Below are 26630 nucleotides of genomic sequence, written 5' to 3'. Positions count from 1 at the left end.
TCCCAAAAGTCAGAATCAGAGCAAACTCCCCATCCAGCACAATATGCTGATTCTCCCTTTCTTCCAGACCAAAGGTTTTAGGAAGCAATAGAATTAAGTGATTAAGATAACCTAAGTATGGGTGTAAGGGAAGAATCCAAATCTGTCTTGATCACCTCTGTAACCCCTCTGTGTCAAGCACAAGGCTCAATGTAGAGCTAATGCTCAGTAAATCATCATTTACAATGATTACCACAGTAAGAACTTTCTACCCAAGCTCCCACAGAATATCTGCTATGGAGCCATTACTTTTCTTCCACAATTACTGCTTTCAAATGTGTGCACACTAAGAAGAATCTAAGGAAGATTAGGATCACAGAGCAAAAAGCAGGGGTCCATTAAGAATCCAGGCTACAAGAGCACCTGGGTGGCTCAGTTAGTTAAGTGTCTGACTCTTAATTTCAGCTCAGGTAGTGCTCTCACAGTTTGTGAGATAAAGCCTCACATCAGGCTCCGCATTGACAACATGGAGCCTACTTGGGATTCTCGCTCTCTGCCCCTTCCCCTGCTTGTGCTCTCTCTCAAAACAAATAAAGAAACATTAAAAAAAATAAAAAAAGAATCCAGGATATAGACTCCTGGAAGGTAGATTCAGAGGGCCAAGGCAATTTCAAAGGCAAAGGGAGATACACTTAATGACCCTTAATTTACTAAGCAAGCACTTTTAAATTCCCATGCTTAAACTAAAAACTCCTTCAGCAAACTGGTGCAGTCACTCTGCAAAACAGTATGGAGTTTCCTCAAAAGCTTAAAAATAGAACTATCCTACAATCCAGCAATCACACTACTAGGTTTTACCCAAAGGATATAAAAATACTAATTCAAAGGGATACACACACCCCAGTGTTTATAGCAGCATTATCTACAGTACCCAAATTATGGAAACAGCCCAAATGTCTATCAAAGTCCCTGATGAATGGATAAAAAGGATGTGGTATATGTGTGTGTGTGTGTGTGTGTGTGTACACACACACACACACACACACACACACACAATGGAATATCACTCAGCCATAAAAAAGAATGAAATCTTGCCATTTGCAATGATGTGGATAGAGCTAGAGAGTATTGTGCTAAGCAAAATAACTCAGCCAGAGAAAAACAAATATCATATGATTTCACTCAGATGTGGTATTTAAGAAACAAAACAAATGAGCATAGGGGGGAAAAAGAGAAAGGTAACCCAAGAAATAAAATGAAGAGAACAAGAAGAGAACGGATGGTTACCAGAAGGGAGGTGGGTGGGGGGAATGGCTCAAATAGGTAATGGGGATTAAGGAGTGCACTTGTGATGAACACTCACCCGGTGTTGGACCTAAGTGCTGAATCACTAAATTGTACACCTGAAATTAATTTACACTGTATGTTAACCGGAACTCAAATAAAAACTTTAAAAATAACAATAAAAAAATAAAAATTAACTCAAAAAAGAAGTTCCAAAAGGGAAAATTATTTCCTATATTGTTTATGTCCTTAAAGTCATTCATCATGTGAGTTATAAAAATAATTTCTTCTTTTTCTTTGATATGACCAAGATAATGGAAGGTACTTTGGTTTATCCAGTAATTGAGTTACTGGCAATTTGGTTCTAAATTAAAATTTTTAATTGATTTCATTTTAAAAAGCACTAAGAGAAGCACCTGGGTGGCTCAATCAGTTAAGCATCCGACTTTGGCTCAGATCGTGATCTCATGGTTCGTGAGTTCAAGCCCCATGTCAGGCTCTGTGCTGACAGCTCAGAGCCTGGAGCCTGCTTCAGATTATGTTTCCCTCTCTCTCTGCCCCTCCCCCACTCGCACTCTGCCTCTCTCTCTCAAAAATAAACATTAAAAAATTTCAGGGGCGCCTGGGTGGCTCAGTCAGTTGAACATCCGACTTCGGCTCAGGTCGTGATCTCACAGTTCATGAGTTCAAGCCCCACATCGGGCTCACTACTGTCAGCACAGAGCCTGCTTCAGATCCTCTGTTCCCCCTCTCTCGGTGCCTACCCTGCTCACTCTCTCTCTCTCAAAAATAAATAAAACATTAAAAAAATTTTAAAGCACTAAGAAACATTAGTTTTTAAAAGTCCAATGGTAGGGTGCCTAAGTGGCTCAGTTGGTTAAATGTCCAACTTCGGCTCAGGTCATGATCTCATGGTTCATGGGTTCAAACCTTGCATCAGGCTCTGTACTGACAGCTCAGAGCCTGGAGCCTGCTTCAGATTCTGTGTCTCCCTCTCTCTCTTCCCCTCCCCCGCTTGTGCTCTGCTCTGTCTCAACAATAAATCAAATATTTAAAAAATTAAAAAAAATAAAAGTACAATGATAAAATAAATATAAAAATAAAAGTACAATGGCAATACATTTCATAAACATTTATAAAATTACACTGCTCTAATGTAGCTTTATTGTTTCCATATTTAACACATAGAACATTTTCTTAAAATAATGACAAATGTTAAGTTGTTGTTTTTTTAAACCACCACAAGCTACTTACATTCCAAATTTAGTTAGAGATGGTTTCTTTTAAAAAATTACTTTGTAGAGGTGTCTGGGTGGCTCAATTGGTTAAGCTTCTGACTCTTGATTTCAGCTCAGGTCATGATCTCAGGGTTTGTGAGTTCAGACTCACGTAGGGCTCCATGCTGTCAGTGCTTAGGATTCTCTCTCTGCCTCCGTCCCCTGCCCATCCCCCCACTTGTGTGTGCGCACCACGCACTCTCTCTCTCTCTCAAAAATAAATAAAAATAAACTTAAAAACATTACTTTGTAAAATTTGTAAACTAACCACTCATTAGGAAAAGATAGGCCCATTGGATAATTTACAAACTAGACAAGCACAGATGATAAATATGAAAGCACAGAAGTTCTCAGATCATTTTGGTCTCCTTAAAATAAATGTATATCCTTCAGCTTTAGATTATTCTCAGCTCAAAGGAAAGAAGAACTAAAGCCAAGGTCACCAAAAGCTCTTAAACCATACCAACTTTGGCATGTGGGGAATAGTATTAACGCTAGCCAAAATAATTTGCAATAAAGCATTCTTCACACGTTACCTCTTTGCACAAATACTTTACCGAAAATTTCAGTTTCTATCTGGGATCATTTTGCCTGAGTTTCTATAGAGAGTATTCAATTTTTTTTTAACATTTATTCATTATTGAGAGAGACAGAGACAGAGCATGAGCATGGGAGGGGCAGAGAGAGGGGAAGACACAGACTCTGAAGCAGGCTCCAGGCTCTGAGCTGTCAGCACAGAGCCCGATGTGGGGCTTGAACTCACAAACTGCGAGATCATGACCTGAGCCGAAGTCAGATGCTTAACCAACTGAGCCACCCAGGCGCCACTATAGAGAGTATTCAGAGAAGCTATAGTGACCTAGGTGTCTTGTTCATCGCTGTATGTATACAATTTTATAGATCATCTTTCAGTAGGATTGCCAGATAAAATACAGGATAAAATACTGGATGGAACATACACTACAAAATTACTCATTGTTTATCTGAAATTCAAATTTAAGTGGGCATCCTGTACGTTTATTTGCTAAATCTAGCAACCCTATCTTTCAGTTTGTCTCTTTCAGAAAATAACAAATTCACTGCCAGGAAGAGACTTTATCTCTTGAAAGCAGAGTAATTCTTTACCTTTTATGAACTTCTTGAGAACCAAACCACCATAAGTGCTTCCTGCAGAAGCAACTGTAAGAAACAGAATACAAAGAAATATCACAAATAAAACAATTAAACAGATTTTATCTAAAGAATCTTATGGAAGCCTAAAAACAATGCTTATAGATACAATACGTTAAAAAGGTGACCACTATGTAATGAGTTTACTAAAAATGGAGACACCAAAGAAACATTATGAGGCTACAACAACTCTCTGGGGGCAGAAATGAAAACCAAATGGCAAGCCTTTTCACCCATATCCAACACCAAGGCTGCTTCTTTAGCTATTACTATTCCTGAGAGAAAAGGATTATAGGAAGACTGCACACTGTAACTACTAACCAGAATATATCATGCCAATAACCCATATTCCAGTGTAAGATTCAATTTAAAAAGCTGGCCTTTCTTTGAAACAATTTACTCTTTAGTAGAAAATATTTTTTAAAAATTTAATGTTTATTTATTTTTGAGAGAGAGACAAAGCATGAGCAGGGCAGGGGCAGGGAGAGGGAGACACAGAATTCAAAGCAGGCTCCAGGCTCTGAGCTGTCAGCACAGAGCCTGAAGTGGGGATGGAACCCATGAATGGTGAGATCATGACCCAAGCCAAAGTTAAGACACTTACCCAACTGAGCCACCTAGGCACCCCTTTAGTAGAAAATATTAGACTATTACCTAAGAATTCTCCACACCGAGTTCTAAACTATGAATATCAGAATATTTAGAGTAATAATTAAAAAAAATTTTTTTAAGTAAACTCTACTCCCAATGTGGGGCTCAAATTCACAGCCCTGAGATGAAGAGTCACATGCTCTACTGAATGAGCCAGCCAGGCACCCCTAGAGCAATAATTCTTCAGAGGAAGAGGGTAAAGGAGGAAACAGGCACCTAAGAGGGGAAGAAAAGAAACCACCCAGAGACTTTTCCAAATTGAACATTACCCCTCCCCACCAGAGAGATGCGACCCACAGTTAAGAATTTAAGAATCATTGCCATAGAAATCAATGTCCCTATCCCTCAAGAAATGTGTATTCTTCAAGCAGGGTGAAAAAGTTGAGAATAATAACTACAGTGAGAGGCAACACCATTCTCTAGATGTGTGCTATCCAAATATAGTAGCCACTAGATACGTGTGGCTACTTAAATTTAAATTTAGCTAAATTAAATTAAAAATAAGATTCCTCAGTCACACTAGCCATATTTCAAGTGGTCATTAGCATTATTAGTGTGGCTAATGGCTACTGTACTGAACAGCACAGATATAGAATATTTTCATCATCACAAAAAGTTCTATTGAAATGTTATTACAGCAGTGCTTTAGATTTCCAGATTTTGAATGATTCTGGACAAATGATATTTCAAAAGGCCTGGGCCCAAGTAGCATAGAACATTCAATAAAAGACAATCATTTCTTTTTCTTCTTAACATTCCTCACAAGCATACACTGGTTCTAGCTTAAGGAGAGTTGGTCACTGGGGAGAGGGATGGCAGGTGTCAGCAGGCCTACACCAGCGATTAGCAAGGAGCTGAACATTAATAAGAAAAAAAAAACCTATATATCTCACAGTGTGTCCATGATGTTTCTCAATTGCATATGTCATACTGTCTCCTCAAACATTTTTAGTTTTAACAAGTACCATATCAACAATCGTTGAAAATGGGTCACTTCTGGTGAATGTACTCAGAGAGCAATTATCTTGCCTGCTCCACACCCCATCCTGCCCCAACTTTTAGCTGTACTTCTAATGTCTCTGTACTAAAATAAAAGAGTACTAGGGGCATCTGGGGACTCAGCTGGTTAAACATTAAGCATCCAACTTCGCCTCACGTCATGTGGCAGTTCAAGCCCCACATCAGGCTCTGTGCTGACAGCTCAGAGCCTAGAGCCTGCATCAGATTCTGTGTCTCCTTCTCTCTCTGTCCCTCCCCTGCTCACACTCTGTCTCTCTCACCTTCAAAAATAAACAAACATTAAAAATATATTTTAAAAAAGTTTTATCCTTCAAATGCAAAGCTAACAGTAGAGACTTAATTGTAAACCACATATTTTTAAGCAACACCATTCCTAAAATTCCCTCTATAGAACAAAAGATGACATTAAAAAAAGAAGTTGTTGAGGTCAAATATATTTGAAGAATGCTGTATACTATAGCCCATTTTTTAAATTAATTTTTTTAAATTTACATCCAAATTAGTTAGCATATAGTGCAACAATGATTTCAGGAGTAGGTTCCTTAATGCCCCTTACCCATTTAGCCCACCCCCCCCCCCACAACCCCTCCAGTAACCCTCTGTTCTCCATATTTATGAGTCTCTAATGCTTTGTCCCTCTCCCTGTTTTTATATTATTTTTGTTTCCCTTCCCTTATGTTCATCTGTTCTGTGTCTTAAAGTCCTCATATGAGTGAAGTCATATATTTGTCTTTCTCTAATTTCACTTAGCATAATACCCTCCAGTTCCATCCATGTAGTTGCAAATGGCAAGATTTCATTCTTTTTGATTGCTGAGTAATACTCCATTGTATATATATGCCACATCTTCTTTATCCATTCATCCATCGATGGACATTGGGCTCTTCCCATACTTTGGCTATTGTTGATAGTGCTGCTACAAACATTGGGGTGCATGTGTCCCTTCGAAACAGCACACCTGTATCCCTTGGATAAAGACCTAGTAGTGCAATTGCTGAGCTGTAGGGTAGTTCTATTTTTAATTTTTTGAGGAACCTCCATGCTGTTCTCCAGAGTGGCTACACCAGCTTGCATTCTCATACTATAGCCCATTTAAAATATTTTTTTAAGTTTATTTATTTATTTTGAGAGAGAGCGAGCAGGGGAGGGATAGAGAGAAAGAATCCCAAGCAGCTGTCAGCACGGAGCCTGATTCAGGGCTGAACCCCCAAACAACGAGATCATGACCAGAACCAAAACCAAAAGCCGGATGTCTAACCGACTGGGCCACCCAGACACCCCTACCATAGGCCGTTTTAAAAAATGTATGTATTTATTTTTGAGAGCGAGGGCATGTATGCAAGCAGGGGAGGGGCAGAGAGAGAGGGAACAGAGGATCCAAAGTGGAGTCCATACTGACAGCAGAGAGCCAGATGTGGGTGAACTGAGAGATCATGACCTGAGGCAAAGTTGAACACTTAACCAACTTGAGCCACCCAGGTACTCCTATAGCCCATTTTTAAAGATTCAGTCTACACTGTCATATCAAAGGTTCTGAGAAAATACAAAGTAATGAAACTCACTTGATTTTTTTTTTTGAAACTCACTTGATTTTAACCAGCATTCCACAAATTTAGAGGACTATGTAACTCCTTCCTCCTAACTCATATAAACATCTTGTAGCATGGATTTAAAAAAAAACCCTGCAATAAATATGTTAAAGACTTCAATTACTGATGGAAAAAGTATATAGTGATCTCTCAGTTTCTCATAGAAAGATCATTCAAGTAATAAAACTTGCTGCTGTGTTGTGAGTTCAATTTTGTACTCTAAAAGAGATTTAGAAGAACTGAGCCCCAGTATTTGTGAATACGACTTTATGTGGAAATAGGGTCTTCACAAATATAATCAAGTTAAGATGAGGTCATAATGGTTAGGGTGGACCTAAATCCAATTGGTGTCCTTAGAAGAAGGCTATGTGAAGACAGAAACACAGATAAACACAGGGTAGAATATCCCATGAAGGTAGAGGCAGAGATTGGAATGATACTCCTGCAAGCCAACACCAAGGGCTTGCTGGCAACTACCAGAAGCTAAGAGCGAGGCATATAATAGATTCTACCCTCAGAGTCTCCAGAAGGAACCAATTCTACTTTGACCTTGATTTTGGACTTCTGGCTTCCATACATGGGAGGGAATAAATTTATTTTATGTTTGTGCTACTTTGTTACAGCAGCCTTAGATAACTAATACATGGTTTTTTATCATCAGAGATTTCAGACCAAACACACCACTTCACACTTTCAGATAAAGATGAAAAATTGAACATACCTGTTATTTTTACTACCTCCTGAAACTGCAATGAAACAATAGAAACAATAGAAAACAAAGTATTTTTAAAAGGAATAAACCCACAAGGACAGGGAAAAGACAGATATGATTATAATAAAATTCTAGAAACTGAAAAGCAGAAGGACTAGTGAGAAAGGATTTAGGAGACCTGAGAAATTGAATTATAAGCCAGAATAGGCAAAGGCCAAGAAACAACCAAAGTGATACAACAAAATCCCCGAAGATTCAGGAATGCAGAATCAGGAACTCCTGGAAGTAGGGGTGGGGTGGGAGCTAACATAAGGAGAATCAATTGAAAAAATGAATTTAAGAGTAAGTCAGGTCTTTAGATTCCCTCCTCCACTCTGCATTCTAGGGACTGATCCTTTCTAACCTTGGTGGGGGTGGAGGAAGGGTTATTCTTCGAAAAGGAAGAAGCATGGGTTTTTCAGCTGAGGACCAAAGTTGTATTAAAAATAAATGGCCTGAATGAACATAAAGACTGAATGCTGAGATCTCTCTCTTATCTCTCCATCCCAGAACACTCACAATCTGACTTTTTATCTACCTAGTGAGAGGCTATGAACACATACATGGAAAAATCCAGCAGAATGCATATTGAACGTTAATTAATAATTATCTTAAGGGACAAAATGACTGGAAAGTCTCATCTTACACAATATATGTATCTGTAATATTGGAATGTTTCACGATAAGCATATATTACCCTTCCTTCTACCAAAAAATTTATGAAAATCATTACATAAAGATCAGAGATAATAAACACAATAAAGAGAAAATAAATGCTCCCTATACTTCGCATGGGCTGAAGAAGTCCATTAGGCTCAAAATACCTATGGAATTAGGTTTCTTTCCAAAAGCTAATGTGGCTCAAGTCCTCTGCTTTGAGTGGTATCAACCCCGCTACCTTGGCCAGCTTATTGGATTGCCTCTGTCTCCAAATGCATGAACTAACACAACCATACACAGACCAACATCACCCTAGCCATGTAGCTAACCAAAACGTTCTTACAAATGATGGGAATTCTGTCCAGAGTGGAGTTCACGCACAGTAACAGCAAACCAACCTATCATATCTTCCTCAAGGATGTTTACTGCTAGGTACTCAAAGAGAAGACAGGGCATTTCAGTTCAGTGAGAAAATGTCTTGTGTAGAACCTAAAGTACTATTCAGTCTCAACTGGGACTAAAGATGACTTTCATTCCAAAGTATCCTTCAATAAACCTACAGACAGACACACACTCTCTCTTCTCTCTCTCATATACACCTACACAACTAAACAAAAAAGTGATCACTTCAAAAGTTCAAGAAAATTAATTGTTCCAGGGTGTCACTCAATGCATCGTCTTTTCCTCAGGACTGTAGGCCAAAAAAAAAAAAAAAAAAAAGAATAAAAGCTAATAGAAGAGGTTTACTTTCAAACTAACTGCAAGTTAAGATTATCAAAGCATGCACCATTCATCATTTGATTTCTTTTCCCTTTTTTTGGGGGGGGGCCTTTTCCAACTATCAAAGACTGGACATGAAAAAGGAGATAAAATTCAATGTAATATAACTTTTTTGTGAGAGAAGGATAAAACCAAGAGCAAGAATGAGATTGCTTTTGAGAATTCTTAAACCAGTAAAATAATCCTCTTGACCAATCCTGGTGTCTGAGTGATCCCCAGAGTCGTGCAAATGGACCAGATTTTCAGAGCCTTGATAACAAAGGGTAACACCCCAAAATATGGACTCATTTTACACTCCACCTTCATTGGCCAAGCAGCTGCTAAAAACAAAGGCCACATATCCCGATACCTGGCAAACAAATGCACTATTGCCTCATGAATTGATTGCTTCTCTGGAGTGCCCACAAGTGTATTTGGAGAGAAACTTCGAGAGCAAGTTGAGGAGCGGCTGTCCTTCTATGAGACAGGAGAGATTCCACGAAAGAATCTGGATGTTATGAATGAGGTGATGGTTCAGGCAAAGGAAGCGGCTACTGAGATGGCTAGGAAGCTGGAGAAGCAGAAGAAATGCATGAAGGAGAAGAAACAGCTGGCCGTCTCTGCCCTCATGTCTTCAGAAAACAGTAGGCTCAGTCGGTTAAGCGTCTGACTTCAGCTCAGGTCACGATCTCGCGGTCCGTGAGTTCGAGCCCCGTGTCAGGCTCTGGGCTGATGGCTCAGAGCCTGGAGCCTGCTTCCGATTCTGTGTCTTCCTCTCTCTCTGCCCCTCCCCCGTTCATGCTCTGTCTCTCTCTGTCCCAAAAATAAATAAACGTTAAAAAAAAAAAAAGAAAAAAAAAAAAGAAAGAAAACAGCAGTACTACCCCAGAGGAGTGTGAAGAGACAAATGAGAGACCCACAAAGAAGAAAAAGCAAGAGCCCAGGAGACCCTCGGAAGACCATCTGCCTCTGTCTCCAAATGCAGGAAAAAGAAATCTTTTTTCCAAGGAGGAGCTGGTTAGTAGCGATCTTGAAGAGACAGCTGGCAGTGGAAGTCTTCCCAAGAGGAAGAAATCTTTCCTCAAAGAGGAACCAGTTAGTGATGTTAAAGAGGAAGGAAATAAGAGAATCCCCAAGAAAAAGAAGAAATTCTCTTCCAAGGAGAAGCCACTCAGCAGTGGACCCAAAGAGGCTGCTGGCAGCAAGAGCAGTAGCTCCAAGAAAAAGAAAAAGCTGCAGAAGTTATCCCAGGAAGATTAGAATGGATATTTACCTGGTTAGGCATAACCCACATGACATTTCCCAACGCATCCCTTATATCCAAAAAAAAAAACAAATTCACAAGAACAAAAAAAAAAAAATCCTGATAAGAGTCATTCTACTCACCTTTCCTGTATGACACATTTGTAAATCTATCACCAGATACTTATTACATAATTACTTAAGTTTTTTAACTATAGAATAACCCTGGAATAACATGATAAAAGATTATGACTAATTGAAATTTTTAAATAACCAGAAAAAATCATAACAGAACAGAAAATCAATTATTTCTTCCTCTACTTACTTGTTGTTACACAGTGAAGAGTATTTTCCTGGTGATTAGAATTTAATGCTTCCATGGAAATCACTAGCTGTCCTTCCAGCAATGCTCCATTTGATACTCCCGTTTCACACTTCCAGTGAATTATTAAATATTTCAAAATCTGAAAAGGGTACAATTCAAAGAAAACAAATCTTTAGAAATCATAGTAATAATAAATGTATATGATACAGCTGAATTAATGATTCTAATTTCCAAAAAATAATATTCTTACTTGCAAAATGTCAGATTCACACATTTAGAACAAAGTATTGTGTCTAAACAGAAGAAATAACTAGGAAAGTGACATAAGAAAGGAGGCATAAGAAATTAACACAATGCCCAACAAGACAGGAAGTGGTGACAATAAACTGCTTTATTCAAAGGGCAAGTTCATCTGGAAATAATAATTCGGAAAAATTAAGTGGGAGTTTGTTTTTCCTGTGTCTTTTTTTCTCCCCAAGTAAAAGCCAACATGAATATTATGAATAAAAGTGGCATCTGGTTATGAATCATCTTTACCTTTCATTAAATCATCATTTCTGAGGATGGGAATACTAGTTAAAGATCACTGGCCCTGGAGGCAGATGCCTGGGTTTGAATCCCTGATATGCCATGTGATTTTAGGCAAGTTACTTAACTCCTCTCTACTTCAGCTTCCTCATTTACCAAAATGAGGACAGTCTACCACTTATGGCTGCTGCTAACTGTGAACAAAATAAGAGCATAATGCTTAACACAATGCCTGGCATGCATACACACACACACACACGTATATATACACGTAGATATATACACCCCACACAATTTGTACATATATATGTATATAAACACATATACATATATATTCTTATGTGTATGCATATATTTTTAATACTTATAGACATTAGCTTTCATTTTTAATAAGTTCATCTTTGGTGAAGACTGCACACAATATTTTAAATTAAACAGTCTTCCAAGATGTCTAGATAAAACATTCACTCTTGATGAGACAAATTTAAAAGAAAATATACTGTAGTTAATTCCATTACTTATGAAAGTAGACTCACTTACACACTAAGGGACCACAGGGAAAATTACCATCCCTTTTCTTAAAGGCACGATCTCAGCAAGAGAACTTGGGGATGAATATCCTAATTTGTACCATAGTTTATAACGATGGTTTCCAGGCATTTCTACAGTCTAACACCTTCCTTCTCACATCCTCTGTCGCTGTGCTTCCCTCTGTTACGATATTCCCGCAGTTCCTTTATCCGTGAGGGAGCAGTTGGGAAAAGAATTCCGGCCTGTGAGTCAGAAGCCCTGGGTTCTAGGCTAGGTTCTGTCGTCTGTAAAATCTAACCCTCCAACTTTCTTTGATGAGAACGAAGGAGGCGAGAGGGCCAGAACTTTCGGGTGCCGTCACGCCGACCCTGTCTGGCCTGTGGCTCTGTTCTGTCTAGAACCCCTCGCAAGACCAGCGGCTAAGAACTCGATCAGATGTCGGCAGGGAAGGCGCCTCAACGGATGAACCCACGTGGCGAGGCGGCGCCTGGCGTTCAGTCCCACCTTCCACAGCTGGAAAGTTCCCTGGCCCGAGCGGGGCCGTCAGACCCGAGGGGGGGTGCTGCACCGCAGTCCGTCATCACCCAGCCGCCCGGGCCGACCCCCGGAGTGCTCCCCACACGTGGCCCACCGGCCGGCCGAACACCACTCTCCCTCACTGCCACTTCACCCCGACTGGTCTGGACTCCCGCCCCGGGCTGCCCATCCCTCCCTCCTGCGCGCCCTCTCGGCAAAGGGGGACACCCTAGGCTGGCCTCCCGACCTGAACCTAGGTGTCCGCTAACGCCGGGCAAACACTTCAGCCTCCGGAGCCCTGGGGCCGGTGCCACCCCCTCCGCGCGGGCATTCCCCCAAGGGAGACCAAGCGCTCCCTCGTCCGCTCCTCGCAGCCCCGTATGAGGCAGGCGGAATGTCCCCGAATCCCCTCAGTCCTGAACCGTCCTTCTCTACCTCGGGCCCCGCCAGACCCCTCTGCCCAAACTTCGCGGTCACCTCACAAAACCTTTCTCACACAGTGTCCTCCTCTGCTTTCTCTCCCTTCCCGGCATCACCTCGCACACTGCCACCGCCGTGCCCTCCATGCCGCGCGGGGAGCGGCAGCGACGCCCACCACCTGCTGCCAGCCCGGACGTCGACCTCCGCCGGCGCCCACGCCAGGCCGCGCGGCGTTCTTCCCGCCCGCGCGTGCGCCCCGCCCACCGGCCCCCGCGCTTGCGCACTTTGAGCCGCGCCGCCCCCAGGCCGCGAGCCGCCGGGGCTTGCCAGGAGCGGTGGGGCGGTGCCGGCAGCCGCGAGGGCCCGTGGGCGGACGGGTGGGCCGGCCGCGGAGCTGGGGAGAGCCGCGGGCCGCCACCGAGGCTGGAGGTGAGCCGGCATGAGGCCAGACCGCGACTCTCCTTCCTCCCGAAGAAAACTTTCCCACGGTTCCGCCGAGGTGCAGTCCTCAGCCGGGAGAAGCTGCTGGTGCCCGGTGCGGGATCTCCAAGTTGATTCTTGATTCTCAAGCAGCCTCACCTGTGGGGGCCATCCCACATGCTCTAAGCCAACCTCTGGTTCCCAGATGTACCAGATAAAAATACAGGATGGCCCAGTTAAAATTGAATTTCAGATTTTTTAAAAAAATTATTTTTTTAGGCATACGTATATCTCATGCAATATTTGGGGCATACATACTATAAAAAATTATTCATCTAAAATTAAAAACTGGGCGCCTTGTATTTTATCTGGCAGCCTACCCCAAACATGTCCCCAGCTTCATCCCCAGGTGCCTGGCCAGCCCCAGACAGGACCTGGAAGGCGCCCCCCGCCGCCGCCGCCGCCGCCGCCGCCGCCGCCGCAGCCGCCAGGAAATAGGCTCCTCCCCACGTTCGGCTCTACACTAAATATGCCAACTGCAGGAGCCTGGCTGGCTTTCTGGGCTCCAGCTGACAGGACAAGCTCTGGGGTTTTCATGGAGTGTCGCCAGCCGGAAGGAAGGTATTACTCCAGGCTCCAGCTACTGGACTTCGGGCTGGTTCAGGGAGGGACGTGATGAGAGGGGCTTGAGCCCAAACTGATGATCTGGCAGCTAGTTCCTCAGGCAGCTGAAAGGAAACAGGTGAGAGAGATTCCTATGTGGCAAAGAGTTGCCCAAGGAGAAGGGTGGGACAGGGTGTTGGCTGCTTTCCTTCAGGGAAAATTCTTCCACTCCAGCTCCAAGAAGCTAGGATTGGACAGAACAGATGGGGGAGTTGGCAGAATGCCCATCCAGTACACAGCCTTGGTGCTACTCCAAAGAACATGTCTGCTGAGACCTGAATCATAGCCTTGGCCAGTCCAGGGTCAGCGCTGTTGACCACCCTCCCCGTCTCAGTTGCTCACAGGTGGACCTACTGGAGAGAGATGGGTTTTATTTCTGGAAAATTCATCATAAAACCATCTCAGACTTGGGGCAGTTCAGTCAGAGGAGCCTGCAACTCTTGATCTCGGGGGCATATGTTCGAACCCCAGGCTGGAAGTAGATATTACTGAAAAATAAAATCTAAAACAAAACAAAAAAAAACTATCTCAGACTTGATAAGAGAGCTGGCATTCGGGGAATCATTGGAGTCCGCCTCTCCGCTTCACTCCCTTCTCTCTCAGGTGTTCCCTTTTAGGCAGAGGCGTTGTCAGGGGGAAGGGAACTAACATTGATTGAATGCATGTTGTCTGATACCACTGGCTCTTTACACAAGTTTTTTCGCCCTCGCGAGTATCTTGCAAGATACTTACTACCTTTACCATATTTATTATCCATCAGTGGGGAACCAAGGCCCTGAGGATGGCTCTCTAAAATATTTCCTATAGAGAGTTCTGGCTCAGCAGGAAATGCCCCACCTTGAAAGTGGCATTGGAAATGAAGGGTGTAGGGACAGTTACCCATGTAGATGTACTTCAGATGAGTTGGTCATCCTGGTTTCCAGCCCTTGGCCTTGGAGTGAGCATCAGGGATAAACATGCAGGGAACACCCAACACCATCCTAGAGTTAGGGAGGCCTGACAGAGGTAGCCAGGGACACAGCCACCTTCTATACTGGAGGTAGGCAGAAGTAAGGAAAGCAGTCTTTGATATGAGGGTCTGCCAGCAAGTCTTCCATAGCATAAACCCTTGTAGTTAGGTAAGGTTTGATGCAGGCTTGACATTTGGTGGGCATCTGCTCTGGGCTAAGTGGTCTTAACTTTTTCTAATTTATCTTATGTAATCCTCCCAACATTGTATGGAAGGTGTTATCATTGCTTTATAAAAGATGAAGATGAGGTTCTAAGAAGAGGTTGTATGACAGTGAGTTGTAAATGGTGGGGCCAGAATCTGAAACAAACAAAATTTCTTAACACCACTTTCTACTCCCCTACAGCTACCCAGTGCATCTCCCATCTGGATGTGACTGTCTCAAAGTCCTGTAGTATGGGAACATTGACATTACTGTGAAAAAGCCAATACCACTCAAAAACAAAGGAGCCAATCAACTCAGATGGCCTCGTCTCCCACAAGCTAAGGTTTGAATGAGCCACAGCTCCCAACCCTTCTCTAACCCATCAATGTGTGCTTAGGGTCTAGTAGCTAATATACTATTGGACTCCACATTATTAAAATGGTTTTTACCCAGACCCCATCCTCAGAGCAATAGAATGTCAGAGCCAGAATGGACTGCAGAGGTTGTCAATTATTTTCAATAGCTGAAGAAATTTGAGGCCCAAAGAAATTAAATGACCTGGCCAACGTTAAGGTCACTCTTGTCAACCAGGTCAACCAAGGAGCTTTTGGATGCTGCTCTAGACATTTTTAGCCCTGGTGTTCAGGGTCTTATTATCAATGTCTTCAGGGGCCCAGTTATCCCCAGTCTTAGTGGCATATTAATTCTGCTTGCATTCCTTCCCCCACCTCAGGATTTAGATTACTGTTGCAAGTCTGCTTTGGACATTCTGTTTATTCTGAGAAGAAATACCCTGTCTGGATAGAAGAGACCCCATCTAAAGAGCCCCGGACTGATTCTGACCCAAACCCAAGGGTTTAAGTGGAACCAAAACATCCGAAGGAATGCTGCCAGGTGAACAGTGACATTTTAGGAACTGTTGAGCTTTCTTTCCCTTTTGAATGTGCCCTCTCTGTGCATATCATTCCTAGACACCTCTTAGGTCTACCTCGTTCTCAGGCTCCCCTAGAGCATTCAAAGGCCCTGAAGAGATTGACCAAAGGAACTTAAGTGGGAAATATCCCTGAGGTACCCCTTACTAGGTTGATGCAAAACTACATCCATTTGAGAATTTTTCTTTCCCCCTGGGAAACTAGTAAAAGAGGCTGTTTCCCATACATGCATCAGGAAAGGGTTAACCGTTTCTCTCGGGTCCTGAGCCAAGTCTGTCCCCTACCAGTTCCCATAACCGGGTTTCCTGAAATGGAGCAGGTCCCAGGTGCCTCTCCACTAATCACATCCTTGGAAATGGGGCCAGGAAGCTCAGATTAGCTCATCCCTTCACCTTCTTGAGGCCTTCTCCACCTGGAGCACAGAATCTGGGGCAGCTTCTCTACTCACCTCCCTCTGCTTCCCTAGCCAGGGTCAGACAGGGATGTTCTCACGGAGGTATGTTAGGTTGTGGGGGCACTAGAGGCCACAGTGGTGCTAACTCTTGTGCCAATTCTTGGACGACAGCATTTGTCCTTCCTCATTCTAATACTTATGGGCAAAGGAAAGATTCTCCCCCAAGACAATACTGGAGTTTGTATAACTAGAGTATTTTTTCTTCACCCCTCTTCTCTGTTTTCTTCCTCTACTTCTTAGAATGACTGACTATGATACCAGATAGCTTCCTGTTTTTCCTGGCTGACAATCCTCCTGTGTACAGAGTCTGATTCCTCATCCATCAGTAGCAGGTTCTGGGGCCAACCCAGGAGATTTCGGTCCTTCCCTGTTAGTGTCTAATTTCGACTCTTCCTTGATAACCAATAAAATCTGTATCACAAAGCTTGTTCTCTCTAATTGGCTTTTTAACTTTCTCTCTAGGCAGGTCTGGATTTGTCCCACTAGCTGATGTCCACTGTAAGGGAGGTATTCTTTGTGCCATAGAAGCCTTGGAAATGGAAACAGCAGTGTAATCTGGTCACACATGACTGAGTAAACCTATTGATCCAAAGGCCAAATGATCAATTTTGTTTGAAAGACAAGTAGGCTAACTGGGAAAAAAAGATTCTTCTTCTAGGAGCCCCATTCAAGAGCACACTGGCTCCACATGTTTAGTCTTGGTTCTGTCTTTGTATAACTATAGTACTCGAAGGACTTGACCAGGGATGTTGGTGTAGGGAGTCTTTAAAGCTAGTAATATGGAGCCTTGGTGGAGCTGATTCTCCACTGATCTCTGAAGTTGACTTGATTTCATCCATTCTAGCTTTAAGGCCACTACTATCTTCTGGTTCTGCAACTTCCCTTCTCACCAGCTAAAAAGAAGCTACGGGATCAAAAGTCTAAAAGGGTGAGGATATCTGAATTTTTTCCTATTTTACCACTCACTTTCAGTGTTATGTTTCAGTTTTCCTCAACTAAAATAGGAAAATTATCCCAGGAATATAGTTAAAATAACATCTGTGAAACAATTTGAGAGTCTTAGAATCTTTTTTTTTCAAGATTTTTTTTCATTTTTAAGTAATTATACCCAACATGGGGTTCGAACTTACAACCCCAAGGTCGACAGTTGCATGCTCTACCTGAGCCAGCCAGGCGCCCCTAGAATCTTTAAATTAGAGGAAATCTTAGAAGTCATTTAACCTGGTATTTCCCAACCAGAGGAATAATTTTTTTTTTCCCAATTCATTTCCTTTATCCCCAAACCTCCTCCTGAAAAGCCTCTCTCTTCCTTCTTCCTCAACCCCTCCTGGTATCCAAGGTAGAGAACTGATCTAGTTTGCACAATATATTTCATGTGCTTAGGGTTGTGAAACAGTGCCCTAATTCAGCTCCCTATTTCATGCAATAGTCCTTCCAACAGTCCCAACAAGTTGATATCTCGCTTTTACTTGAGTAACTCATGTTGGGAAAGTTGCCACCTCAGGCAACCCATTCCAGTTTTGGACAGCAGTGGTTTGGTAGGGAGTTTTTCATTATTTGAACTGGAACTCCCCCACTGTATCTTCCACCCGTTGGTCCCTGCTCTGCCCTTTGAAACCACAGGGAAGTCGTCTAATCCCTTTATAAAGGGCAGAAGGGAATACCCAGGATTGTTATTGTTAACCTGTCACAGTAGTTCAGACCTGACCTGAATGATTGTATTACAGATGTCCTGTGCTTTGTACACTAGCTATGTTCCTAACACATTGTGTAAATCTAGTTGTGTGTGAATCAAATCATTTTAGACACACTGAGACGTTGACTGTCTAAAAGAAACCCTGTTACCTGTCCTTTCATAAACTGAAGAACTTTGTTGTAATGCAAAGAACCTCCCCATTAAACTTTTCTGCAAATCTAGATTTTTCATACATCATGTTTTACTTAAGGCAAGATTTGCCTGCATACAAAACACGCAAAACAATGACAACAGCAACAGCTGACATTTCACTGAGCCCTTATCTGCACCTGACATGCATTATTTAATTTCTCACCGCCACTCCTTGAAAATGGTCCCCTATTTACAGATGAGGAAACCAAGGCTTAAAGAAGTTAAATAACTTATCCAAGGTTACACAATTAGAAAGTGATGGGCCAGGATTCCAACAAGGTCATAGGACTCCAGAATCTTGTGTCTTAACCACCAGGAAGTTTCAGATGCCAATAATAATTGAAATAACTGGCTACTTAGCTGTGTACCTCAGCACAAGTAAATCAGGCTGCAATACAGAAAACTGACCTAAAATTGTTGCAGGTTAAAAGATGTTCACTAAATCGACTCATTTTTGGGTTCTGGCACCCAAAATCCACTCTTTGTAGGTTTCCTGCACAACTCACATTTTTCAGTGCAATTTGATCAAGGAACTCCAAAGACTTCCCTTCAGCTGTTAGTATGAAGCAGATGCTGCCAAAATTTATTTCAGGCAGAAGGGTGTGATCAGACACTTTTTCACAGGATTTGTGTATTCCCAGGGGTATGTGGCATAAGCTTCTTAAAAGAAAGAAGTGGTTCATTATTGACGGGGACAATCAAAAGTATTGGCACCCTGGTTGATCCCAGTCTGCTCCCAGATGGGTTGAAATCGTTCAAATGTGTTTTTAGGTCCTGTTTTTAATGGTGTTTAGGTTTGCAAGATAAAAATAATTTGGGAGGGATGGTCCATAAATAAAGTGCTGTTTTGAATTCAAACTGGACAAAGATAAATGGATGTAATAGTCCTGTGTCTTCAAGTCAGTTCCAGTTTCTCCGATTTTAGTCAACAACAGCGAGCACTCACAACATTGATCAGCTCAGAGCACACCCCTCAGGGCTCCTAGAATCTCAGACTTTTCTACACTAAATAAGGGAGCTCTGGGTAGTACTCTTCTGTCCTCTGTGCCCCTCCCCCACCCGCCCCAACATCAGAATGCCCCGTTTGACATGAGACTTTATCTTGGCTCATCTGCAGACTTTTGCTTTCAAGTACATGATCATTCTTTGCAAATCTCATCCCTAGCAGATATTACACAGGCCTCCTGATCCACAGCCATCAGGAATCAGGTCAGTCCTTGCAAGGCACCAGAACTCTCCTTGCAAGTCTACCTTTCTGACCTTTACTTTGTACACCAGGCTTGTTTATAACCTCAAGTCATAGACCCAGGCGAAGAAATACACAATTTTCTTTATCTCTTAACCTAGCTCTTCAGCCCCCATTTCCACTAATGGCAGAAAACTAATGAACTTTGCCAATTCCAGACAACTCAATCATTTCAAGTTTTAAACTCAGTCTCTCAGGACTTCTCGTCACAATGTGCTAGTTGGGGGTTCACATATCATTCTGACATCAGGGAAGGGCACCAAGGTCAGGTGCCATCTTCTGTTCCTCTTGCCTTACTTGGTCTTGGTCATTGGACTCTATCACCACTGCATCTGCTGCAGAGTTCCCTGGTGGGTGGGACCTGCAGCCTTGATATAGAAAGACACAGTGTCTGCTTCACAAGGAGTTCGGTGGCTCCCATCTCAGCTCTTCCTGGTACTACTGAGCCTCCACCCGGCTCCTGGCATGGGTCATGCAGCCCTCAGGCTCTACTGTGGGCTTCATCCCTGCCCCCCCCCCCGCCCACTCCACAGCAATCCCCACGGGCACCCAGCTCTCAGCTCACCTTCACACTCCTCTCGGGAGCTGGGCACCAAGGCACTTTTCAGATCTCCTCCAAATGTCAAGGAGCCAAGTAGACTTGGCTTAGGGAGTGAGAAGGTTGTGGGTAGTGAGGAAATGTGACTTATCTCAGCCCTGCTTTGCCTACACGGGTGACAATGCCATTTCTACTCTGTGCCAGTTGTCCCTTGGTAACACAGGGGGCTTTGAAATGCTGTGTCCCCTCAGAGTTCTAGGAATGGAATGAAGCATAAGCCTCATCTGTCTATTGTTGTTTGGTGGTGAGCACAGAAAACAGAGCCCAAGGTGCATCTAAACCCTCTTTCCTCTTTTCTCAGTCTTTTCCAATTCTGCTCCAGGCTCAGAAAGGATTATACTTCTGTGTGGAGGGGAAACCCCCAGGCCCTTTGCATTTCAACAGTTAATGGCATAAACTCTAAGTTTTAGGTTTGTCAAGTTCTGTCTCTTAATGTTTAAAAAAAAAACCTGTGAAGGAAAAAAAAAAAAAAATCCCTCTCAAGGACCCAGCCCTTACAATTTAAAAACTGGAGCCTCCAAGAGTATCTCCTCTGCAACACAGGAAACAACAGGAGTTGGCAAGGATGTGGAGAAAGGAGAACACTCTTACATTGTTGGTGGCAATGCAAACTGGTGCAGCCACTGTGGAAAACGATACAGAGGTTCCTCAAAAAGTTAAAAATAGAACTACCCTACGACCCAGCAATTGCACTACTAGGTATTTACCCAAAGGATACGAAAATACTTATTCAAAGGGAAACATGCACCCCAATGATAAATTTATAGCAGCATTATCCACAATAGCCAAATTATGGAAATGATTTCACTCATAGGTGGAATTTAAGAAACAAAACAAATGGGGGCGCCTGGGTGGCTCAGTTGGTTAGGCGTCCAACTTTGGCTCAGGTCACGATCTCACAGTTTGTGAGTTCAAGCCCTGCCTCGGGCTCTGTGCTGACAGCTCAGGGCCTGGATCCTGCTTTGGATTCTCTGTCTCCTTCTCTCTCTGCCTCTCCCCCACTTGTGCTCTGTCTCTCTCTGTCTCTCAAAAATAAATAAATGTAAAAAAAATATTAAAAAAAAATGAACATGGGGAGGGGAAAGAGAGGTAAACCAAGAAATCGACTCTTAACTATAGAGAACAAACTGATGGTTATAGGAGGGGAGGTGGACAGGGCATAGGTTAAATGGGTGATGGGGATTATGACGAGCACTGGGTATTGTATGTAAGTGTTGAATCACTAAATTCTACATCCAAAACTAGTATTACACTGTATGTTAACTAACTGGAATTTAAATAAAAACTTGGAGGAAAAAGAAAACATATCCTCTGGGATAGATTTGAAAAGATCTAGTTAAGAATTCAAAAGCCCAAGACTTTGACTCTGATCTTTCTGTATCATCCCTGTGCAGAGGATGCTGCATCTAGAAAGTCTTGCTGCTGCTTAATGATGGGAGATAAATTCAGGGTAAAAGAAACGGAAAATGCATTGCTTGATATGAAAACATCTAGTTTTATCTTTTTATAACAAGGAATCACCTTCTCTCCCAAAATCTTTTCTGTCACTCATTAATATATTGCACAAATATATACATGTCTGCTGTAGTAGGGAAAGACTAGGAACTGGATGTGCTCTCTACTTTCAGAGTTCACGATCTAAGAGGGAACACAACCAATGGGCAGTGACCATCCCATAGAGTGCTGTCTGAAGGCCCCTGTCTCAGACTTGGAGACCCTGGGAGGTTTTATGGAGGAAATGACACCTAGATTTAGACCTAAAGAGTAAATCCTCGGTGAATGGAAAAGGAAAAGTTTCCAACCAAATCAAATACCATGTTCAAAATCCTACAAATGCTGGAAAAACTCCCAACAGATTCCTTATGTCTAGGAGCGTCAAGTGAGGAGTGGTGAGCAAAGGGGACTGGAGAGGTAAGCAAGGTGTATAAACTCTGTTAAGAATTCTGGATTTTATCCCAAAGGCTTTGGGGAGCCACTGAAGGGTTTTCAGCAGAGGAGTGATCTGTCAGATTGTTGTATTAAAAAGATGCTCTGGAGGCGCCTGGGTGGCTGTTGGTTAAGCGTCAGACTTAGGCTCAGCTCACGGTCTCACGGTTTATGAGTTTGAGCCCCACTTCAGGCTCTGTGCTGACAGCTCAGCCTACCTCTCTCTCTCTTTCTCTCTCTCTCTCCCTCTCTCTCTCTCTCTGACCCTCTCCTGCTCACTCTCTCCCTTTCTTTCTCTCTCTCTCAAAAATAAATAAAAACATTAAAAATAAAAAATAAAAAATAAAAGACTGGCTGCAGAGTGGTAGATAAGGTGGCCCAGGAAGAACACATAGAATGAGAAAAGGGCCTAGAATAAAACAACACAATTAAGTGACGAGCAGAAAGGAACTCACAAAAGAAAAAAGGGAGAGACTACAGGGGTTGAAGGAAAACCAGGAGTGGGGCAGTCCTAAACCAAAGGAAGAAAATTTCAAGAAGCAGGCATAATGAGAGTCAACCACTGCCAAGAGGAACAGTAAGAAAGCAATTGGAAATTAACATCAGATTTAGCAAGTGGATTACTGAGGACCTTGTTTGAAAGCAGCTGCAGAGGAATAGAAATTATATTGCGTTGGACTAAATCAATTGCCTCAGCGCTCATTGTCTCCTTCACAATCTGTCTCTGTACTCGTGTCTTCCAAATGTGTATAAGTCTAGATCTCCACTTTGAGCCTCATAACAATCAACTACTCAGTATGTCCACTTGATTGTTTCAAAGGTATCTCAAACCCGGCAGGTTCCAAGACCTACACTCTCCCCACCCAAACCTGGTCTTCCTCCAGTGTGCCTCATCTCAGCAAATGGTACCTTTGGTCTTCCAGCTGCACAATCCTCCCACAACAAACCCTTTCCTCACCCTGTATCTAACCCATTGTCCCATCTTGTCAATTCTTTCTACCTATGTGTTCCTCTATCTCCACTGCCAACATTCAAGTTCAAGCTACCATCTTCTGTCTCATCTAAACCACAGTGGTAGCCCTCTCATTGGTTTCTCACATCAACTTGCACACCCCTCCAATCCATTCCCCACACAGCACCTGGAGTAATCTTTTTATATTTCTTTAAATGTTTATTTATTTTTGAGAGAGAGAGAGAGAGAGAGAGAGAGAGAGAGAGGATGAGCAGAGGAGGGGAAAAGAGAGAAGGGGACAGAGAATCCAAAGTGGGCTCTGTGCTGGCAGCAGACAGCCTGATGCAGGGCTCAAACTCACAAACCATGAGACCATGACCTGAGCCAAAGTTGGAGGCTTAACCATCTGAGCCACCCAAGCACCCTGGAGTAATCTTTTTAAAAACATAGTTGATCATTTCACTTTTTTGCTTCAAATCCTTCAATAGTTTTTTCCAGGGCTCCAAAGGTGAAAAACAAAATTCTTTAAATGACCTAGAAAGCCCTGCACGATCTAGCCCTTGCCTATTTTCCCAGCCAGCATTCACCACACATTCCCTCTTGCCCACCGTTTTCCCTCCCTTCTCTCCGTTTCTCACGTGCGCCATGAGTCCTGCTGCTTCAGGCCTGGTGTCCACACACCGTGTCTCTGTAGCTAAGAACATGGTTCAAGTGTCAGACGTCTGGGTTGAAAATCCCAGCTCTACCCCAGCCTGGTTAAATGACCCTGGGCAAGGCACTTCGTCTCTCAATGTCTCCATTTTCTCTTCTGTGAAATGAGGTTAATACTTACTTGTCAGAGTTTTTACAAGAATGAAATGAAATGATATGTGGAAAGGGCTAAAAATATAGTCCCCAATTAGTGTTAGTTACCACTACTCGTTATCTCCCATTCTCAGCCTGGTTAACACTTCTCATATTTCAGATCTCAGCTCAAATGATCTGAGGGAGGTCTCCCTTGACACCCTCTCTCCAGCCAGGTTATGACTCTCTGTTAAATTCTCACCTAGCATCCTGAACTTTTAATTCATTATACTTTGTGATTATATATCTGAGGGGTTATTTTATTAATGTCTGTCAACCCTACCAGAATATAAGCTCCAAGAAGATAGAAATATTCCATTTTACTCATTAGATCCCCACATCCCAGCACAGTACCTGGCACATAAGCTAGATACTTTGTTTGTTTGTTTGTTTGTTTGTTTGTTTGTTTGTTTTGAAAGAGAGGGAGAGCATGCACACGCAAATGGGGGAAGGGCAGAGAGAGAGGGAGAAAGAATCCCAAGCAGGCTCCACACTATTGTGCAGAGCCCGATGCAGGGCTCAATGCGGGACTCAAACTCAGGAACTATGATCCTAAGGAACTAAGATCATGACCTGAGCTGAAATCAAGAGGTGGATACTTAACTGACTGAGCCACCCAGGTGCCCCACACCAGATGGTTTTTAAATAAATGTTTGATTAAAGGGGAGGCAAGGTAGTGGAGCCAATGTGTTCAAATCATTCAAGAAGATTGTGATCATAAAAAATAAGGGCAAGACATGGAGGAGGACCAGGGTTTGTCACTTACTTTTTAAGCTGGCAGATACTTGAGCATGTTCAGATGCTAATGGGAAGGAGCGAGAAGAGAGGGAACTTACCAGAATGACTGGGAGCCATGAGACTGCAGGAGGGGATGGCACTTAGTGCAGGAGCCAGAAGAATCATTCTCAGATAGGAGAGACACGTCTTCCATGCTACAGGAATGAAAGAAGAAAATTCAGCTACATCTGTAGACTTGGTGGCAGGAAGTGCTACCAAGACCTTTCTATGAATTTTGGTAACACAAGCAGTAAATCTGGATTCTCCAAAAAGCTCAGCATACTTGGTGGATTTCATTCCATGCACTTTTGCAACTCATGTAAAAAGGAAGCAGGTGGGTTTTTTTTTTCCTTCATCAATGACTACACTGATACACTACAGAGCAAAATGACAAGTCTCCAAAGCAACTGAGACCAGCGATCTCAGCGTTCTCTTTATTGAGCATGCTTCCTCAATATTGGGAAACAGTATGGGAAAATGATAATGTTATAAAATAAAAATGGCTGACACTGGTTGAGGGCTACTATGTGCCAGGTGCTATTCTAGTACTTTATCTACAATAACTCATCTGATCCCCAACTTATGATACCATTCTGCAGGTAAGGAAACTGAATTCCAGAGAGGTTAAGTAACTTGCCCAAGGTCATCAGCAAGTAGGTGGCAAAACTACTTTCAAACCCAAACTCTGACTCCAAACTTGATGCTTTTTTTTTTTTTTTTTTTTTGAGAAAGAGAGAGAGCAGAGGAGGGGGCAGAGGGAGAGAGAGAGAATCTTAAGCAGGCTCCATGCTCGGCACAGAGCCCAATGAGGGGCTTGATCCCATGGCCTTGGGATCATGACCTGAGCTGAAATCAAGAGTCAGATGCTCAACCCACTGAGTCACCCAGGCACCCCCAAAGTTGATGCTTTTAACCACTCTCACTAGCAGAAGGGAAAGAACATACTAGGAATCAGAAACTCTGATGTCTCCACCATGAACTAACTCTGAACTTGGGCATTCATTTGCTCATCAACAAAATGAGAATGATAGTGTTTACCTTTATAATGCTTTTTAAAGGATTATGAAATGCTGAAAATGGGAAATACTATACAAAAGATCTTATGAGTATACTGATCATAAGACCTAATATCCTTGTCTTCTAATTGGGTCACAAGCCAATAGCTGTTGTTGAGACCCTTGGTTCCCATACCAGTACAGCAGCAGCAGTTTGGGTGTTCTGGTGTCTTTGGCAGATCAGCTGATTCTCATCCCATCAGCTTTAACATCGCTGGCCAGGTCTCCTTGATGACCCCTTCCCCGCGAACACACACCTACCCTTGGGAACAGTTGCAGCTTATGCTCTCACTTCTTTGATTCCATTGGCCAAAGGAGTGACTGTTAAAGAAAAATAAGCAGTAAATAGCCTGAATGGCAGCTACTCATGAGGTACACCCCAGAAGGTCAAGTTCCACTTTGGTGGTAGAACCACTGTTCCAGTTTAGTGGTGGAATCAGACTATCAGAGCTAGAAGAGAACTTCAAGGTCATGTTTTAGTGCAACTCCCTGACACCCCTCCTTACCCATTTTATACTAGGAAAACCAAGGTCAGGTAGGCGAGGTGATACAACCAGATGGGATTGGTAGCAGCACTTTTTTGTCCTTGAAAATGTTTTCAAATAATTTCAAAGCAAATAATTTCACCTTGCCAAAATCATAACTGGAAAGTACCTCAATCACTTATAAATTTGTTTTGGTACATGTACCTTTTCAGAGAGGAGCAAAATCCTAAAATTCCATTAACCATAAATAAATAAAACCTTAAACCCAATAACTCACATGAAGCCCATGCTTCCCATTGCCCTTACTTGGTCATTTCAGGCATTTCCCAGGCGGAAACAGGCCCACATCGTCAGAGACAGCATAATCTGACAGTTAAATTCTCATTGCTCTGCACAAAGCCCAATCTATTATTACTAGTTCATCTCTGAGCTTAGTTTCCTAGTCTGGAAGAACAGTACCCACCTCCTAGAGCTGGAGTGGGGGGTGGGGGTGGGGGGGGTGTCACATGAGATAATGCACTTTTAGCACCCAGCT

At 42.7% G+C, this 26630-nt stretch overlaps 1 protein-coding gene and 2 long non-coding RNA genes across 7 annotated transcripts in view; 1 reads left to right on the top strand and 2 right to left on the bottom strand.

The window, feature by feature from the left end:
- The window catches only part of CD1H11orf80 (chromosome D1 C11orf80 homolog), a 95624-nt gene extending 82680 nt beyond the window's left edge, over positions 1-12944 (bottom strand). For 2 of the 3 annotated variants that reach the window (XM_043581739.1, XM_043581740.1), the window contains exons 1-3: positions 12819-12944; positions 10708-10846; positions 3666-3719 (exon numbers count right to left, since the gene is read on the bottom strand). In XM_043581739.1, the coding sequence (XP_043437674.1) occupies positions 3666-3719; positions 10708-10846; positions 12819-12848 (223 nt within the window). In that variant the 5' untranslated portion in view covers positions 12849-12944. Of the gene's footprint in view, positions 1-3665; positions 3720-10707; positions 10847-11866; positions 12328-12818 lie in introns of those variants that run through there. The other variant, XM_043581741.1, reaches the window with a different exon arrangement.
- A 694-nt stretch (positions 12945-13638) lies between these two features.
- LOC122484036 lies at positions 13639-18242 on the top strand. 3 transcript variants are annotated; one of them, XR_006297525.1, is made up of 4 exons: positions 13639-13743; positions 15141-15282; positions 15673-15833; positions 16566-18242. It is a non-coding gene; the product is annotated as an uncharacterized LOC122484036 (long non-coding RNA). The 3 variants fall into 3 exon arrangements; XR_006297523.1 differs by having other exon boundaries at positions 15673-18242; XR_006297524.1 differs by lacking the exon at positions 13639-13743 and adding an exon at positions 13752-13864 and having other exon boundaries at positions 15673-18242.
- Positions 13737-26597, bottom strand: LOC122484037. The gene is made up of 3 exons (XR_006297526.1): positions 25872-26597; positions 24615-24710; positions 13737-13850 (listed from the first exon to the last, which is right to left on the bottom strand). It is a non-coding gene; the product is annotated as an uncharacterized LOC122484037 (long non-coding RNA).
- Positions 26598-26630: the final 33 nt, after the last annotated feature.

Source organism: Prionailurus bengalensis, chromosome D1, assembly GCF_016509475.1.
Source record: "Prionailurus bengalensis isolate Pbe53 chromosome D1, Fcat_Pben_1.1_paternal_pri, whole genome shotgun sequence".
Taxonomy (NCBI): Eukaryota; Metazoa; Chordata; class Mammalia; order Carnivora; family Felidae; genus Prionailurus; species Prionailurus bengalensis.
This window is presented reverse-complemented; position numbering and strand designations above follow the sequence as displayed.